Source organism: Manis javanica, chromosome 11, assembly GCF_040802235.1.
Source record: "Manis javanica isolate MJ-LG chromosome 11, MJ_LKY, whole genome shotgun sequence".
Taxonomy (NCBI): Eukaryota; Metazoa; Chordata; class Mammalia; order Pholidota; family Manidae; genus Manis; species Manis javanica.
This window is the reverse complement of record NC_133166.1, coordinates 27,507,736-27,520,327: the sequence shown is the minus strand read 5'-3', so window position 1 is coordinate 27,520,327 and position 12,592 is coordinate 27,507,736. Positions and strand designations below refer to the sequence as shown.

General features: G+C 41.1%; 1 protein-coding gene across 4 annotated transcripts in view; it reads left to right on the top strand.

Annotated features, from left to right (window-relative positions):
• The window catches only part of LOC108399710 (interferon-induced very large GTPase 1-like), a 66,119-nt gene that overhangs the window by 14,086 nt on the left and 39,441 nt on the right, over positions 1-12,592 (top strand). For 2 of the 4 annotated variants that reach the window (XM_017664628.3, XM_017664627.3), the window contains exon 3: positions 3,245-10,689. The exons of the other annotated variants lie outside the window; for them this stretch is intronic. In XM_017664628.3, coding sequence (XP_017520117.3) covers positions 3,247-10,539 — 7,293 coding nt within the window. In that variant the 5' untranslated portion in view covers positions 3,245-3,246 and the 3' untranslated portion in view covers positions 10,540-10,689. Of the gene's footprint in view, positions 1-3,244; positions 10,690-12,592 lie in introns of those variants that run through there. 4 annotated transcript variants of the gene reach the window in all.

Below are 12,592 nucleotides of genomic sequence, written 5' to 3'. Positions count from 1 at the left end.
ACAACTTCCTAGAAAAATACAACCTTTCAAGACTGACCCAGAAAGGAACAGAAAATCTAAACAGACCAATTACCAGCAATGAAATTGAATTGGTAATCAAAAAACTACCCAAGACCAAAACCCCCGGCCAGATGGATTTACCTCAGAATTCTATCAGACATACAGAGAAGACATAATACCCATTCTCCTTAAAGTTTTCCAAAAAATAGAAGAGGAGGGAATACTCCCAAACTCATTCTATGAAGCCAACATCACCCTAATACCAAAACCAGGCAAAGACCCCACCAAAAAAGAAAACTACAGACCAATATGCCTGATGAATGTAGATGCAAAAATACTCAACAAAATATTAGCAAACCGAATTCAAAAATACATCAAAAGGATCATACACCATGATCAAGTGGGATTCATCCCAGGGATGCAAGGATGGTACAACATCCAAAAATCCATCAACATCATCCACCACAACAATAAAAAGAAGGACAAAAGCCACATGACCATCTCCATAGATGCTGAAAAAGCATTCAACAAAATTCAACATCCATTCATGATAAAAACTCTCAATAAAATGGGCATAGAGGGCAAGTAACTCCACATAATAAAGGCCATATATGATAAATCCACAGCTAACATCATACTGAACAGCAAGAGGCAGAAAGCTTTTCCTCTGAGATCAGGAACAAGACTGGGATGCCCACTCTCCCCACTGTTATTCAACATAGTAGTGGAGGTCCTAGCCACGGCAATTAGACAAAACAAAGAAACACAAGAAATCCAGATTGGTAAAGAAGAAGTTACACTGTCACTATTTGCAGATGACATGATATTGTACATAAAACACCCTAAAGACTCCATATCAAAACTACTAGAGCTAATATCGGAATTCAGCAAAGTTGCAGGATACAAAATTAACACACAGAAATTTGTGGCTTTCCTATACACTAACAATAAACAAATAGAAAGAGAAATCAGGAAGACAGTTCCATTCACAATTGCATCAAAAAGAATAAAATACCCAGGAATAAACCTAACCAAGGAAGTGAAAAACCTATACCCTGAAAACTACAAGACACTCTTAAGAGAAATTAAAGAGGTCACTAACAAATGGAAACTCATCCCATGCTCCTGGCTAGGAAGAATTAATATAATCAAAACGGCCATCCTGCCCAAAGCAATATACAGATTCAATGCAATCCCTATCAAACTACCAACAGCATTCTTCAATGAACTGTAACAAATAGTTCAAAAATTCATATGGAACCACCAAAAACCCCGAATAGCTAAAGCAATCCTGAGAAGGAAGAATAAAGTGGGGGGGATCTCACTCCCCAACTTCAAGCTCTACTACAAAGCCACAGTAATCAAGACAATTTGGTACGGGCACAAGAACAGAGCCACAGACTAATGGAACAGAATAGAGACTCCAAACATTAACCGAAACCTATATGGTCAACTAATATTCGATAAAGGGGCCATGGACATACAATGGGGAAATGACAGTCTCTTCAACAGATGGTGCTGGCAAAACTGGACAGCTACATGTAAGAGAATGAAACTGGATCACTGTTTAACCCCATACACAAAAGTAAATTCAAAATGGATCAAAGACTTGAATGTAAGTCTTGAAACCATAAAACTCTTAGAAAAAAACATAGACAAAAATCTCATGGACATAAACATGACTGACCGCTTCTTGAACATATCTCCCCGGGCAAGGGAAACAAAAGCAAAAATGAACAAATGGGACTATATCAAGCTGAAAAGCTTCTGTACAGCAAAGGACACCATCAATAGAACAAAAAGGTATCCTACAGTATGGGAGAATATATTCATAAATGACAGATCCGATAAAGGGTTGACATCCAAAATATATAAAGAGCTCATACACCTCAACAAACAAAAAGCAAATAATCCAATTAAAAAATGGGCAGAGGAGCTGAATAGACAGTTCTCTAAAGAAGAAAGTCAGATGGCCAACAGACACATGAAAAGATGCTCCACATCGCTTGTCATCAGAGAAATGCAAATTAAAACCACAATGAGATATCATCTCACACCAGTAAGGATGGCCACCATCCAAAAGACAAACAACAACAAATGTTGGCTAGGTTGTGGAGAAAGGGGAACCCTCCTACACTACTGGTGGGAATGTAAATTAGTTCAACCATTGTGGAAAGCAGTATGGAGGTTCCTCAAAATGCTCAAAATAGACATACCATTTGACCCAGGAATTCCACTTCTAGGAATTTACCCTAAGAATCCAGCACTCCAGTTTGAAAAAGACAGATGCTCCTCTATGTTTATCGCTGCACTATTTACAATAGCCAAGATATGGAAGCAACCTAAGTGTTCATCAGGAGATGAATGGATAAAGAAGAAGTGGTACATATACACAATGGAATATTACTCAGCCAAAACCAAAAAACAGATCCTACCATTTGCAACAACATGGATGGAGCTAGAGGGTATTATGCTCAGTGAAATAAGCCAGGCGGAGAAACACAAGTACCAAATGATTTCACTCATATGTGGAGTATAAGAACAAAGAAAAACTGAAGGAACAAAACAGCAGCAGAATCACAGAACCCAAGAATGGACTAACAGTTACCAAAGGGAAAGGGACTGGGGATGATTGGTGGGAAGGGAGGAGTAAGGGCGGGAAAAAAGAAAGGGGGCATTACGATTAACATGTATAGTGTGGGGGGGCACAGGGAGGGCTCTGCAACACAGAGAAAAGACAAGTAGTGATTTTACAGCATCTTACTATGCTGATGGACAGTGACTGTGAAGGGGTATGTGGGGGGGATTAGGTAAGGGGGGGAGCCTAGTAAACATAATGATCTTCGTGTAATTGTAGATTAATGATACCAAATTTAAAAAATTAATAAATTAATTAAAATAAATAAACATTAAGCTATCAAATTCACGCATATTTTCAAACTTCCACCCTCAGTTTAATGTGTTACATGAAACCAATTCTGTGTAATCAGAAATACCATAGACAGGCTATTAAGTTGCAACTCACCCTAGCAACTAAAAAGGCAATCCATGTTGCAAAAACTCACAAAGATACACACAAAAAAAGAAATTTATAAAGTGTTAACCAAATATATTTGTTGTAACAATGAAAGGAGGGGATGAGAAACCCTTAAAGCCTTGCATTTTAAGTATATTCACCCTTTTGGGCACGTGGCTGACACTTCTTAAGGTCATGACACAGGCTGAGTGTCTCTTCTTCCCACAGCCATGGCCACAGCAGAGCCCACCCCTGATGAGCCCCTGCCCAGAGACGAAAGGATGCAAGATCTTCAAGAGATGCTGAGAGAAGCAGGGCTGGCAATTGAGTACTGGCTGCCCAAGCTGCAGGAACACCTGGGTGTGACCTGTGCCCAGGCCTTACAACACCTAGAAGAAAAAGACCTTCAGAAGCTGAAATCCCAGGCACGATATCCCTGGGAGAAGAGAGCCCTGGGGAAGCTCCTTAACCTATCACATTCAAATAGACTTTCAGAGTTACAGGAGTCTCAGGTGGAAATAATAAAGAAAAAGAAAAAGCATGCTCAGCAGGCATTACAGGAGCTAAGAGACTTGTTGTCAGAAGGGAGACATCGACAGGAAGAAACAGTAAGAGAAAAAGAGGCACAACTAAGGCAGGCAATGGAAATCCCCAAAGAGTACTGGCCACCCCCCGAAAGGTGCCTAAGAGAAGTCATGGAAAACATGCAGACACAACTCAACCTCATGGATAGGACACTGTCTCACAGACAAAACCTCTCAGATAGTGATCTGGTAAGATGGGCATCTGGAGGGCTAGCCCTGCAGGGAATTTACAAAACCAGTTACCAAAAGGACCTTATGGAGAAGAGAGAGGAGTTGCTTGGTGTCCCCAAAGAGTTCTCAGTCTCTGGCCCTGAGCAGGGCACACGGATGGAAACAAAGGAGTTTACATCTTCTCAAGCAGAATCCATATTCATCCAGACCATAGAGAAGCTGGGCTTCAGTGCAACTGCTTCAGCAAAGGGTGGAGGTTGTGGATTTAGCTTAGAAGCTGGTATGGATCACAGCAAACATTCAAAATCCAAGGAAACCCAACAATCACATTCTGAGCACTCTTATTTCTGCTCAACCAAGTTCAGCTACATTCCTCTGGCCTCCTTCCATTTTCCCATTGATCAGCTCCAGTTTTCCAAGGGTGCTCTCCAAGAATTGAAATGCATTGAAGACCTGATGGGCCAGCCAGCAAGCCCAGACAGACTCCCCTTGCTAAGGAACAGGACGGAAGCTTTCTTCCACAGGTTTGGCTCCCATGCTAACCAGGGCCCTCTGCACCTGGGAGGAATCTATTGGTGGAAAGCCATTTCACAGGGTTTCCAAAGTGAGCAGCTGGCAGAAGTGAAACAACAGTCGGCAGAGGCCCTCAGTATTTACGTAAGAGGCTGTTACAGTGGATTTGGAATGAAAGTTGCTGCAGGTTTGGATGTGTCTAACTCTCATTCAAAACCAGTCTCTCAGAGCACAACCTTCTCAAATCTCCACACCAAAGTCCAATTATCTGTGGCCCAGACAGGTGGCCCACCAGAAGCAAATGGCCTTTTCCAGTGGAAAGCTGGCCTAGTTGCCAGTAATCAAACCTGGTGTGTCATTGACCAGGGGTTTCAGCTGGTTCCCATTTGGGACATCATCCTTTCCAGCCACAAAACTGATTTTAAGCATCCTTTTCAGATAGCTAACTTCCTGAAAGACAACTACACTGCTCTGACTGGCCTCCCTGCCCAGATCAAGAATGGGGAGGAATTACTGAGTGCTGGGAGGGAGGCTCGGGTTTTCCTAGAGGATGTGAAATCCTGGGAGGTATCTGATCCTGAACAGCAGCTTAAAAAACTGTTAAGTTTCATGCAAATGTTGAGTCAAAAAGTAAAGAGTTATGACACTTGGATTAACATATGCCTTACAAATTGGGATCTGCAGAATTTTTTGGTAAACACTGTCAACTTTTGCAAAAAGTCTTCCATTTATAAAACTAAATTTATTAAATCTCAGTTGTGTAGCCTTTTGGATCCTCATGTCTACAAAGTGACAAATTTTTCTCAGGCTCATTCCATCATGCAGTGGATCTTTCAGTCAGAGTCAGAGCAAGAGCATGTCAATATCTCCCAATTTTCTGAATTAATTAAAATCTTAAAAGAAACCCAGAATGACCTCATGGAAGTGAAGGCCAGATCTGAGTCCCCAGAAACAGTGGAGGAAGCTCAAAGAAAGGCCACTTATAAGGTCAGCTTGTCTCTTGGCTGCTTCTTGAATTACCTTCAAGAAACAGAGCAGCCAGACACACAGCTCTTGATACTTTCTATTGCAGCTGGTGCAGGATATCATGTGACAAACAATACTTTTCAGTATATCCTGGGATGTGATGAGTTAGACTTTCTTCTGGATGAAATGCAAACTGCCCAAGATAAGTACCAGGAACTCAAAAATATTTGCAGCTGCAGGGCTCAGGCATTCCTGGTGCTCACAGGTCTGACAGTGACTGCTGGAGTCACAGCTGTTTCTCCAGAGGAGAAAACACAACGCTTGGCATTCATAAAACATCACATGGGACAGTCTTTGTCCAAAGAAGTTGTATATGTACTCACCAAACTTGGAGCAGATCATGACTGGGAAAACCTAGAAGAAGACTTGAGATTGCTCATTGGTGGAAATTATGAAGTCACAATCTCTTCATTGCAAATGGATGAGGTGAGAAAACATTTGCAAAGTATCTTCCATGAAAAGAAACAGAGCCACAGCCCACATGATAATGAAAATAACAAATGGGAAGTCATAGAAAATGAAGCCTTCCTGGAATTACTCCAGCGTCTAGGCCTAGAACATTACTACCCAAAAAAAATGAGCAGAGCCAACTTCCATCTGATCTACAAGATTTCTGTGTATAACACCCAGCCCAGCTCTGAAAGGGAACTTCCCTTCTACTTCCTGCAAAAGCTTCTGATGCTAGATTATGGACTGAGATACCTGATCCTCAAAGATGATGGAAACACAGAGAATCAAGTTTATCTAAGTGCCTCAAATCAGAAAAATGAGACTTTTGATCCATATGAAGACATTTTTGAAGACAGAGTTAGTCCCACTAATCCTTCAGCCACTACTGCCAGATCCCCAATTCACCCTATGGATATTCAGATGGCAATTCTTCACTGTGCAGATGATTTTGCCAGACAATATATTTTGACCAAACTTTCCATTTGTCAGTTTGCCCTCCCCCTTCTTGTACCTAATCCCTGCAAATCTCAAATCGAATTCTCTCTCTGGTCTCTCAGGCAAATCAGGAGAAGCTGGCAGCAAGCAAGGAAATTAACAAAAAAGGAGAAGAACAATTATAAGAATCAGCAGATGTGTTGTGTCTCTACCCCCATTGTGTCCTTTATTAGAGTTGGAAATGGCTTCTCTGCTTCCAAATCTCAGATCATGAACTGTCTTCTCAGTAAACGTAAACATGATATCTTTTTTCATAGACATTGCAGAGGGAGCAGCCAAGACTATCTCTTGATGGGGGGCGTGGTGGAAATCTGCTGGTTCTGCCCTGGCGGAGAGGATGAGGACAGATTTGGCAACTGCTTGGCCTTCACCAATCTTCATGGAAATGCACAGGAATATAAGAAGCAACTCAACTTCCTGCAGGAGGTCTCTTCTCTCATTGTGGTCCTCATATCAACTTCTGATGACAATAAAGAAAACCGAAAAATGGTCCATGACCTGTGTCAGTCATCAAAACCTTTGATCTGTTTGCTTGATGACAAAGAAAACACCATGGCTAATAATTCTGGTCAAAAAGTAAAAATTGGGATCAGGAACAGAAATCAGGCAGAATTAACAGAGGAGCTCACAACTACAATCAGACATTTGCTCAAGCTCTCTGACACTGCTCTCAGTTTAGAGGATTGTGCTCAGATTGCTCGTAAGCAAGGATTCCTTATTGATGAAGACCACAGAGATTGCAAGGAAGCCAAAGAAAAGGCAGAAATTCTAATGATCCTACTGGGAGAAATGAAGATATCTCAGATGAAGGAAAAATTACTACCCCTTCAGGGACAACTGTGGCGCCTTTGGTGTAAAAAGGACAAAGAACTCTATCATCTGAGAGAAAAGGGAAATCGGAGCATTGAACAACACAAGAGCAGTATTGAGACAGATAAACAAAAAATACGGCATCAACAATTGGCCAGAGCCTTTCCTTTCAATGAATTAATGCAATCTGTCCTTGAAATTATCCAAAAACATTCAGAAACTCACACCAAACTCTACTTCTTACAATGGCTGAGTATGTTTTTGGATAACCTGACTGCAAGACACTTGGAAAAACTGAATGAAAAGAAAAAGTCTTTGTGGTCACTGATACAAACAGAAAAGCAAAAGGCGCAAAAGAGCAATTACCTTAAAAGATGGCAAAATGAGATAGAAGCTATTTCCACAGAGATTAGTGATTGTACCTTGGGAATTGAGCAACTTCTCAGAGAAGTTGGACAGATCTATGAAGCTCTGGAAGAAGTTTCCTCCACAAAAGATAACCTCTTTCTCTCCCTTCCCCAGATTGCTGCAGATCTAATGATATCTGGTGTTCCCATTGAGCTGATGGATGGGGATGCTTCATATGTGCCTCTCAGGTGGGTGGCAGCTATTTTTGACAAGGTCTCTGAGAAACTTGGAGACAAACGGCTGTTTGTTCTCTCTATCCTTGGCCTACAGAGCTCAGGGAAGTCCACCCTGCTGAATGCCCTTTTTGGGCTGCAATTCACTGTCAGTGCTGGGAGGTGTACCCGGGGGGCCTACATGCAGCTCCTGAAGGTGGAGGAGACTTTCACAGAGGAACTCGGCTTTGACTTTGTGCTTGTTGTGGACACAGAAGGACTTCGGGCCCCAGAACTGAGCAACAAATCTCAGAATCATGACAATGAGCTGGCAACCTTTGTCATTGGACTTGGAAACTTGACTCTAATCAATATTTTTGGGGAAAATCCATCAGAAATGCAAGATATTCTACAAATAGTTGTCCAAGCCTTTTTGAGGATGAAACAAGTAAAAATCTCTCCGAGTTGCCTCTTTGTCCATCAGAATGTGGGGGAAGTTACAGCTAAAGACCAAACTATGGAAGGACGAAGGCGACTAGAGCAGAGACTAGATGAAATGGCAGCAATAGCAGCTAAACAAGAGCAGTGCTCAGATGTAACCCGCTTTAGTGATGTCATTAAGTTTGATGTCAATACTCACATCTACTACTTTGCTCACCTCTGGGATGGCAATCCCCCAATGGCACCCCCCAACCCTCGCTACAGCCACAATGTCCAGGAACTGAAAAGTAGAATTCTTCTGACTGCCAGAAAGGAATCTAGAGGAGGTATCATGAAGATATCAGAAGTAAAATTCCGAGTTCAAGATTTGTGGAGAGCCCTGGTTAATGAGAACTTCATTTTCAGTTTCAGGAATACTCGAGAGGTTATGGCCATGAGCAAATTGGAAACCATGTATAACTACTGGACCTGGGAGCTGAGGAGTCATGTGCTGGGCTTGCAGAACCAGTTGATCAACCAGATTCAGAATGGAAAAATCCAAACATTCAGAAAAAGCACACTTGAAGCTCCAGTTACAGAAAAATATGAAGCTATCAAGCAAGAACTTGAAAGATATTTTAATGAAGATCCAGATAGCGAAATACTAGTTCAGTGGAGAGCAAATTTTGAAAATAAGCTAATAATCCTTAAAGAAGTACTTGTTTTAGATAGCCAAAGAAAAGCCAATGAACTCATTAGTTTTAAAAAAAGTCAAGAAAAACTGGATAACAAAAAGTCAGGTTATGAAAAGGAGCTACTGGAAAAAAGCCGAACGTTGGCTTTAACTGTAAAGGGCACAAAATTGAGTGAGGAAGAACTATATGAGAAATTCAATCAACTTTGGGAAAAATGGGTCTATGCTGTATCTTCAACTCTCCCTCCAGTCACAGAGCCTGACATTGATGTAGATTCTGAAAACATCCTTTTGGAATATTTCAAAAAGGAGACAAACATGGTGAACATATTGAAGAAAAAATCTGGAGAAAAGTTTCAAATCAAATATGACAAACATGTCAAAATGAACATGAAATATTACATAATTACAAGGCAATTAACGGACCATGACAAAGCATCCATAGATATGACTACTGGCCGCATTGTTTCAAGAGTTAATGAAACTATTAACAACATTTGGATGCAACAGTGTGACTATAATCCAAGTAATTTCCATGAAATCCTGAAAATAATAGATGAGGAGGCAAAATCTGCACCCAATGAGGAAAGGTACACATTTACAAGTAAATATGAAATTGACTTATCATTGTGTTTGTTCCAAAAAGCATCAGAGAATTTTAAGGAGATGCACAAGGCATTCAAGAAAGCAAATGATCCTGTAAACTACCTGGAAAGCAAAAAAGATGATTTCTTCATGAGTTTTAAGATCTCTTGTCAAGGAGCAACCTCAATTAAAACATTTGTTGATTTTCTGTGGCACAAACTCACTCCTGCTGTCTCTACCACCATATGGAAAAAAATGGCCCCTAAAATTGCTGGGGACATGCGAGCTACCTGCCCTGCATTCAATGGAAACAGGGCTAACCTGGAGAAGCACATTCTTATCTCTCTGGCAGAAAAAGAAAGTTTTGATAATTACTGGCAGTACCTTCATAATTCAGAATCATTTTTTAGGAATTACATTGAAAAACATATTAAAAGATACTGTTCAGACAAAGGAAGTGAAAAAATAAAGACTTTTTTAAAAATAAGTTTAGATGACATCAAGAATGCCATCCTTTCAGCTATTCATGAATCCACAGCAGTAGCTAAAGATAAGAGCAGCACTGTGTCTGGATGGTTGGATTTGTTCTGTGATCACCTGGGGGCTAACTTGATCTTTCCACGGAAAGATTTGATAAGCATTGAACACCAGGAGATAAAAGATATTGAGTTTCTCAAAGAAGCCATGAGTGAAGCTTTGGATCCTGCAATGAAGAGAGTAGAACAGAACTGTTTGAGTATGTCTGTCAATGAAATGGTTCCTGAAATAGAGAAAATGCTCTCTGAACATCTCTGTGGCTGCTGGAAACAGTGTCCCTGTTGTAAAGCAATTTGTACCAACACAATCCATAAACACGAAGGAGACCACAGTGTTCCCTTCCACCGTCCTCAGGCTGTCAGTGGAGGGTATTTATATAAAACAGACAACTTTGTCATTGATTACTGTACTAATCTGGTAGCAAGTGATTGTGTATTGGTTTTGAGAGATAACTGTAAAATCCCATATAAGAACTATCGACAGGCAGGAGGGGAGTATGCCACATGGAGCATCACCCCAGATTCATCCACCCAGCCATACTGGAAATGGTTTGTCTGTCACTTCAGATCAAAGCTAGAAGAGAAATATCAGAAAAAATTTATAAATAAAGGTAAAATCCCTGATGCATGGACCAAAATCACAAAGCAGGATGTGCTTGATGACTTGAAAAAACAATAAAACTCAATGACACAAAAGAGCCCCAATATCTGGACAGAAGAGTCACAACACCTGAATAATTCTAAAATACCTCCTCCCTGCAGTGAGAATCATCATCATTTCCTTCTTTCAAATGAAACACCTAAAAATAAATCAATTAATATTTCAAGAGTTGAAAATTTCCTATGTAAGAACTTATTTTATTTTTCTTTGTCTCAATTCCTTCTGGGTTAGAAACAAATTACTAAAATGAATGGCTATACAATAAAATCAAACAAAATCCATTTAAAATACCTACAAATGTTGCTCATCCCTGGGCTTCCCTAGCCAAACTGAGTATGGTGGGCTGATTAAAGCTGTCCTATTCCAACCCACTGCAGAGGTCCTCCAGCAAGTGATCTTTGCTCAGGACCTGCAACTTTTTCAGAACTGTTCTACAATCTGAAACTTCCTACCTAATCCTTTCTTCCCTCTCTCCTTCACTGAAGTTAGACTGGCATTGTGATCTGAAGGTACTCCCTGCCTACTTTTGGTCCAACCATTTTATCCCTCACAGGCATGTCTCCTATTAAATCTCCTACATGTCTAAATCCCATCTTAGTGTATGTGTCTTGAATAACTCAAACTTATATAGACAGTACTAAACTGGTCCAAGAGGCAGGAGTTAAAATGGAGTTTGGGGACTGGCTCACTTACCACCCAGTGGGCAAGGAAGACCCATTCTGAATGGCATGTGAGGCACAGACAGTCCCCCACACAAGATGATAATCAAACCACTAAAGCTTTTACCAGTGGACATCTGAAAAACACAAGGAAAACACTCCCTACAAGGGCAGTGAGGTTTACTGTTTATTGTAAAGTTGTATTGCCACTCTACAGAATAACAAGAAACAGAGTAGTTAACAAATAACTAAAGGCTGTGTGTAAGGGCCTAACATGACTCTTGTAGCTTACAAAGAGGCCCTTATCTCCTGCAGGGAAGAATGAACACATTTAAGAAGCAGACTGAACACTTAGTAGTTAGAGTCAAAGATCCAGAGACACTCAGCCAAGGCAGGTCTGTTCTGCTAAGGTCAGGGCCTTGACTGGGAAAACCTGGAACCTAGACAATGGGATGGGACATCTCAGTGGATACCCCCAAGGATTTTAGCTCTGCAGGCCCCCCTGAAACCTCAGAGCTTACAAAGAAAGCCCATTCCTCCATAGTAAGAGCTGGCAGTCCTCATGCCTGGGAGGACACTGCAGAAGACTCTCCTCCTCAGCATAGTAAGTGCCTCTCTCAAGAGCTACCTTACTGCCTCTCCAGGCTGCAGGCCTATAATTATAGTTAAATCCTGGAAGAACCCAACTCATTACCTGCTAGACTGGAAAAAGATGAAAAGAGATTATACCCCAAAAGAGCAACAAGACCTAGCTGTATGTATCAGCAGGTGCCAAGGGAATACTCCTAGGATTGGATTTTCAGGGTACTTCATCAAGGGAGCTAGAACATAAGACTGGATATGCCAAGATTTCATTGACTAGGGTGCACTTTCCCAGGATATGAGATTTAATGTTTAGGCAAGGACCTCAGGATAAGACAAACTCACTGGTAGGGAGGCTCTTAGAAGCTTAGAGAAATCTAAAGCCCAAATTGAGCAAAGTAGAAGTGCCTGAGTTTCTTGGAAGATAAAGGAAAAACTTAGAAGGTGAGAGGGAGATGAGCATGTTAGAATGGTTGTATTATAAAAGGCAGGACACCTATCAGAGATAACATTTCATGGGAAAGCCCAAAGAACACATCATACACCAAGACATTAGGAATTTGCCAATGAAAGAGGCAGCAAAATTCCTAGAAAGTTCAGTGGTGGCTATGCTCAAAAGGTCAAGGGTGATGGTAGGAGTATGATCTAGAACAGGGTTCATTAGATCTATGGGGTTGATGGAGCTCTAAAGTACTAGAAATCACATGCAAGCACTTACCTGCTAGAACTCAGGAGGTTGCAGTCACCCTAACAACAGGATTAGAGGAGCTGCCAAGAGTCCATTACCCACAGGGAGCTGTAAAGGTGGTTAATAGAACATGGTGTCCACC